This window comes from Etheostoma spectabile, chromosome 4 (genome assembly GCF_008692095.1).
Source record: "Etheostoma spectabile isolate EspeVRDwgs_2016 chromosome 4, UIUC_Espe_1.0, whole genome shotgun sequence".
Classification (NCBI taxonomy): Eukaryota; Metazoa; Chordata; class Actinopteri; order Perciformes; family Percidae; genus Etheostoma; species Etheostoma spectabile.
In genome coordinates, this window is record NC_045736.1 from 15,206,541 (window position 1) to 15,213,336 (window position 6,796).

The 6,796-nt window shown below is 37.8% G+C and overlaps 1 protein-coding gene across 3 annotated transcripts in view; it reads left to right on the forward strand.

The window, feature by feature from the left end:
• The window catches only part of foxj3 (forkhead box J3), a 76,725-nt gene extending 70,885 nt beyond the window's left edge, over positions 1-5,840 (forward strand). For all 3 annotated transcript variants that reach the window (XM_032512490.1, XM_032512488.1, XM_032512489.1), the window contains 3 exons: positions 45-236; positions 908-1,000; positions 1,172-5,840. In XM_032512490.1, coding sequence (XP_032368381.1) covers positions 45-236; positions 908-1,000; positions 1,172-1,284 — 398 coding nt within the window. In that variant the 3' untranslated portion in view covers positions 1,285-5,840. The remainder of the gene's footprint in view (positions 1-44; positions 237-907; positions 1,001-1,171) is intronic.
• The last annotated feature ends 956 nt before the right edge of the window (positions 5,841-6,796 follow it).

The following is a 6,796-nucleotide window of genomic DNA, read 5'->3' on the forward strand; positions in this document are numbered from 1 at the left end:
ACTCTGATTATTCTGTTTAGAAATTTGTGCTTTGTGTTCCTAAGGATTGAGAGAGAGTATGAGACAAGCGGAGTTGAACAATTGGTCCCTGGAACCCACCCAGATTGCCGACCTCTGCTCGTCCATCAACCAGTTTTTTGCTCGCACTGGTGTAATCCAGCCACAGGGGGCAGTGCAGCCTCCTGTTTGTCATGGCTCCATGCTCCCCAACAAACCCAGCCAGCACCTCAACACAGGTTAAACACCCACTCCTTAACCCTATGACCCTATTTATATTTTAATTGAGTTTTTGTAGTTGTGGTGAGTAGTTTTTTTTTTTTTTTTTTGTCATGATGATTCATGGGCCAATTCAGGGACCAGTGAGTGTGTTTAAAGTGATATTTATATCATCATATAGCAGCTGTGTCTCTACCTCAGGTGGGAGGGAAATAATCTACATCATGTGTCTTGAAAGATGTAGGCATTTACACTTTATCTGGTTTTGTTTCTTAGGAAAGATCATCTAATTATACAGTATATACAGTAGAACTTCAAAACACTTGCAATGTCAGTATAGCTATGTGGTCTTACTGACGGGTTTGGAAAAATGAATACACAAGCCCATTGCCCGATGAATTTATCTCACTTACAGTTCATCTATCTAAAAGTGCAAACAGTCTATAGTCTTTTTGCACACGGTGAGCTTTGCTGGCCCTTCATGGGAGTAGGTCACCTGTGGGTATTATCTCAACTGTGGGATAATTTAGAGATCCTCCTGTAAAATGACAGTACATTACAGCACAGAATTACACTGCAGGTCATCCCCCTAAAAGCAAGTTTTGCTCAAAGGCATTACATAAATGTAAGATGTGCATTGCCTGGTTTAATAGAGGCTTTAAATAAAGTTTTGTTCCGATTCTCACTTCAGGAAATCTCTACATGGACACCAGACAGAGCATGTCCATGATGGGTCCTCCAGGATATCCCCACATGCCACACAGCGCGGGACCCACAATGACAGGTGACATGAAGCCACAGAGAAACACATGAATAAAACTATTCCTTGCAGCACCTTATGAAACCTTATAATAATGGATTTTTATTAATAAACCCACTTAATACAGCTTTTTTCTCACTTGTCTAAAAAAAGCTGGCTGGGTCTGACTCTCCCTTTCCCCTGTTCTCTCTCCAGGACACCATGCACAGATGAACCAGCAGCACATGATACCTACCAGAAACTTCCAGATGCATCGCATGCCAGCTGATGACATCCAGGATGACTTTGATTGGGACTCCATTGTCTAGCCCCTAGACCTCCTTTTGCAAAACAAAAGGGAGCGAGGAGAGAAGGTGGAAGCCAGGCTGAGCTGAAAGGCCGCAGGAAGAGTAGGAGGCCACTGTGGGTGGGATGCAGAAGAACATTTGACAAGCTTTGGAGAAAGACAGACTTCAGAGTCCTGACATTTTTACAAAAGCAAAACATAACATAGAAAATGTTACTTTGAAGACAATCATATTTAGTCGGACATGTTAAAGTGATTGCTTATCTACTTGTCCAGAGACAAGTAGAACACATTCATGTCTAAACCACATGCTCCTCAGCTCCTCAGCCAGCCTTCTCCCCGTCCCTAGCCAGCAGCCTTCCAAAGTCCGAACCCCTCCACCCAAATCCCTGCTCCGTAACTGTTATGTGATTTGAGCGACGTGTTCAGCTTGTAATTCTTCTCGTGTTGACATTGGCCTCAGCTGCCTCTTGGATGAGTTTCTCTCTTTAAAAAAAGAAAAAGGAAAAAAAAAGAAGTTTTATTTTATTTTTTGTTTTTAAGAAACACAGGCTGATTCTGTGAGTAATGTGATGGTGCTCGTTTGTCACATTTGGGAGAAAGTGGGCCCCACTGTGGCTGAATTGGTGGTAAAGTCAGGTTTACAATAACTTTGAACAGGGTGTTAAATGTTTAAGCAGGCTTGAAATTAAACAAACCGAGAGAGAAAGGGAGAGAAAGATGAGAGAAAGCATGTTGATGTGTTTGCATAGCCAACCAACGTGATCAGGCTCACTGCAGCAGACTAGTTATGGGAGTACAGCAACTTGGTTTTCTCTGTATTCTGTCTCAAGCACTTCCAGATGAGTCAATATGATGGGTCTGAAAAGAAGGTGAAGGCAGGAATTTCTTTTTGTCTTTTTAAATTCTTTAAACCAAAAGTAACGTGGTTTGGTTTTGGTTCTCTGTGTGCATCATGTCTGTTAATAATTGTTTAACGTAAAATACTAAACAAATTCACATTTTCAAGCTAGTTTTAATGGTAAAGTTCATTAGTTTTAGGTGAGTAGCCTATTGATCATTAAACAAGCCACCCTCATTCACAGACAATGAAATAATTTGCAATAGAGTCTGATGGGCCAGTATTATCGGCTGATCATCTTATTACTCATATATCTGTATGAACATATACAGTATGTCAGCTAATAAGCAATAAGTTGCTGTCGAGAAATGTCAAAGATATTTTAGAAACGTTGTTCCTATTACACAGTAGGCCAGAGAGCACTGACAAGTTTATTTTGAAATTATTTGTCCTGATCCGCAAGTATCATGATCACAATTTTAGAGAATCTAAAATGTTAACAAAAAAAAAAAAAATATATATATATATCGGTTGATATATCATCATCCGATCTTTTTAAACCTTAAAATATGGGTATTTGCCTCAGTAATCCAGTATCCGCTGGGCTCTAGTTTGCAAGAAAGTTTTCATTTAAATGTACCGTCCATATCAGTGGGGTTTGGTATTATTAAAGCTATAGTCTGACATTTTGGGAGGTGAGAAGATTGTTGAGGAAATGTGAAGATACACTGTAAAAAAAAAAAGAGGGGGAAACGGGTATCCTGGCTACGAGCTCTTCCAAAGCTCACTGCTTAACTCATATCTCATTTGTTTTTTACTGAAGCGTAAAAACAAATAGTTGTGGTTTTACTGCGGGTTATGTGCCGGACTATTTCTATGGCTGGCTGCAGACTTCCTGGAGATATAATATTGTAATTACTGAGCTTTAGAGGTGCTGGTAGGCTGATTTGATGTAACAATTGGACAGAGTCATAGTAGCCATTTCTCTGGTTCAATCTTTCCCACTATAAGAGTGGTATTTATCTTCTCTTCTAACTCTATGCAAGAAAGAGTATTAACATATTTCCCTTCCAATATGCCAAACCATTCCTTTAAACAATTTCTCTTCAAACTGTATGCAAACCATGTAATTTATACTAGTGACCGTAACAAGTGAAACGTAAAGAGCTTGTGTGAAATTTTAAGAGTAATGGTTTTAAGCCTCACTGACTGGAAGCATTGCTAGTAGACTAATCAAGTGTGTTAAAATAAAAAATGAAAGAAGGCTGTTAAAAAGTGTTAACACTTCTTTAAATGTTCTTATACTAATTCATTGATTAATGATCAATAGGATATGCATCATCAGACGTTTCCATTTGAAGAGAGGGCAAAAAAAAAAAGTTTAGTTTTACTGCACGTTTCTTTGATTTGTAAAATAAGTTTCGTGCCTTTTCCACCTGTACATCAAAGTTATACAATCATTGTGTGCGTGCGTGTGTGTGTGTGTGTGTGTGTGTGTGTGTGTGTGTGTGTGAGATTTTAGGGCTATGGTTGATTGCTCCAATCATCTCTATGCTATCTATGAGCACAAAAGCAGATGCACACAGTGATTTAAAGAGTAGATTTGAGACTTGTTTTTTGTGTGAAAGGTTTCCGAAGCACAGAACAGGGAGATCAGCGGTTCTGGAAACCTGTCCTCTGTGTCTTGTAGCAAGTGGCTTCTCAATCAGACAGGTCCTGGACTTTAGAGACACTAGGTTGAAGAAGAAGAAGAAGAAAGAAAAAAAACCCGCCCTTTGCACACCTTCTGTTGATCTTAACTGTTTGTAAGATGCAAAGCACATGCTTGATCTCAAAAATCTCACCTACTCATTCTTTCATTTAGTCATTTACTCAGTAAAACTATCAGTTGTCACAGACAATGAACAAGATTATTTATCTTCTCTTTAATACTGATGACCTTCACATCTATAACACTGTGTCCTTGTTCAAAGGAATAGTTCAATATTTTGGAATTTGTTTTGAAGCTACAATCAACATCCAAATCCATCTGCAAGTAGCAAGTTTACTAGTAAACGTGTTATATCTCGTGTGTTTATCTGTGTAAAAAAAAAAAAAAAAAGTACTGTTCTATTTACTGTACAAACATGACATCATCTAACTCTTGGCAAGAAAGTGTATTTCCCAAGATGTCAAGCTATTCCTTTAAGATAATTTAACAAATAGGTCACAGTTTTGATTTCACATTTGGATGACAATCATGATTTCTTTTTTCTTTTTTTTTTCTACGATATTGCATAATGTCTTTGTTATTGTGAGAAAAGGCATGTTCAAGTCTCACATGGTCGTTTTATTGGAAGCTATGGAACCAGATGTTTCTATGTTTGAGCACATGAAAACTGGAACCAGTCCAGGTTTATATTGCAGATCGTCTGTTAAACTGTCCACAGCTGCCCCGTGCAGATGAAGTCAAAATCTGTTCTTTCAACTGATAATGAACTGCCATTCATTTTTATATTTTCCTGCCAATCGTACCTGTCCACTCCTTTTTCTTCCTGCTACGTTTTGTCTGTCTTTGTATATCAAATGTCTGCTGGATGTGGGGGATTTCCTTGCCTGTGATCGCAACTATGAGGTTTTTAAAGTTTTGTTCAACTGCCAGAATTTCTTAATCAATGATCAGATCGAGTACTCAGTCAGTTGAGTGACCCAAATCATGACTTTTTTTAGGTGAGTGTGGGACAAAGGACTGCAACTAAAGGCAGCAGTGAAAAAGAGCATCAATGTGTTTTCATTAGGACTCTATGGACCTACAATAGAGAACATCCTGTGAGTTCTTGGTCGGTGGGAAGGAGAAGTGTGTTTCAGTTCTTCCAGGTGAAGATCATTAACACACAAGCTACTATCTGAGCACAGCAGCCAATTGGGAAAACAAAAGAATTGAGCAAACGGATGTGGCTTAAAGGGGAAAAAGGTGAAGACAATGACTGGATCACAATTTAGTGTGTGTGTGTGTGTGTGTGTGTGTGTGTGTGTGTGGATGTATTTTGTGTTTGCTTGTGCGAGATTTAGTTCCTCTTCAAAAGACGATCTAAGTTTTTAAATACCGCTGGACATGCACCTGCCAGAGTGATGACTATTATTGGAGAGAAAAGATAAAAAGAAAAGCCTTGTTACAATATGGGAGAGAACTGCCAACAAGTACTGCTGATTGGGGCCTATTTTATTCAGTGCTGGTGTGTTGTGCTTGTGCATATATGTCTTTTCAATCATCCCTTTTTTCCTCTCGGGGGTGGGGTATCAAGACAGGAGGTGGGTCTTATTCATGAAAGACCGGAGCGAAAAGAATAGAGTATTTTGTTATTGTCCAATCAGAGGGTGACAGTATGTATATATCTATATTGTATATATCTGATGAAAATGCGTTGGCTTTTTGTGTGACACTACCTTTTACCTGTACTATGGTTCTACATTCAGTGTTTCAGTGTTGATAATATATATTTGGTTTGTGTTTTATTTTTCTGTTTTGTTTGATTTCGTCTTTGTCATTTCCTGTATATTTTTTTCTCTCCTATTTGTCCTTTTTTTGTTTATTGCACGGTTTATACTTTTGTTGTCCAATGAGGTGACACAGCTACTCTTTGTATTCGTTTAGTGCTGTAAAATAACTCGAAGTGTTGATACCACCGCCCACCCCACCCCTTCCCCTATATGCATGAATGGCACTTAAAGAAATAAAATATGGTAACTTCACTGTGGAATAATGTGCTGTTTGAGCTTTGTTCCTAAAGACTTCCATCAATATTACATGGCAGGATGATTGTTTCAGTCTCACGTCATCAGAAGATGTGGCGGTTATCCAAAACCAGAGCATGGGGGTGGCTTATCTTTCTTTTTACTTAAATATTTGTCACAATAGTAGCAACAAAAAAACTCAAAGATAAATCACAGAGCACCCATTAAGGCAGCCCAAATGATGTGTGTACAACTTTACAAACATGCACAACTTAAATATGTGCATATATACATATTCAGGCATTTCATAAGTAAGCTAAACCTTTTTTGCCACTTCAGACCCAATTTTTTAAATTGTCTGGCTCCTTTTTAGTTCTGGAAAAAAAAACTATCCAACCATAAAGGTAACACATTTTTAAGATAATGTATGATGGCTTATCTAACAAACAGAGGGCAGCTTTTTTATTGCTTTTAGATCGGTGAGATATAACCTTCATTGTAACGATGATGGCCATCATTTACAAGTAGTAGGCCAGCTAATATTATGTATTATCTATCAAATTAGACACAACCACGTCTACCATTTTAGAAAATAGAAACTTAGCATTCCCAAAACAGTTATTACCCCCCAGTACAAACACTGTGGAGATGCGAACAACTTCATTTCTTGAGGGAAGTTTAATTTTATTTCAAGCTCTCTTCCTAATTGAGTATTAAAATGTAGTATATCCTTTCTTCAAACTGTACCAAACTGTATCATTTATTAATATTTTTCACTGGTGCAGCTTGAGATTGGGTAAAGACTTCATGTACTGGATAATTGGATAATTCTGTCTGCCATAGGAGGGAAGACAGAGGGAAGAGCTTAATTGTAAATAAAAAAAATTTTAAAAAAGGAATTCTTGGAAATGCAGTTTAATTCTTGCAAAAAATAAATCAGAATATATATTTATTATTTTGGGAAACATATTCAAACAGT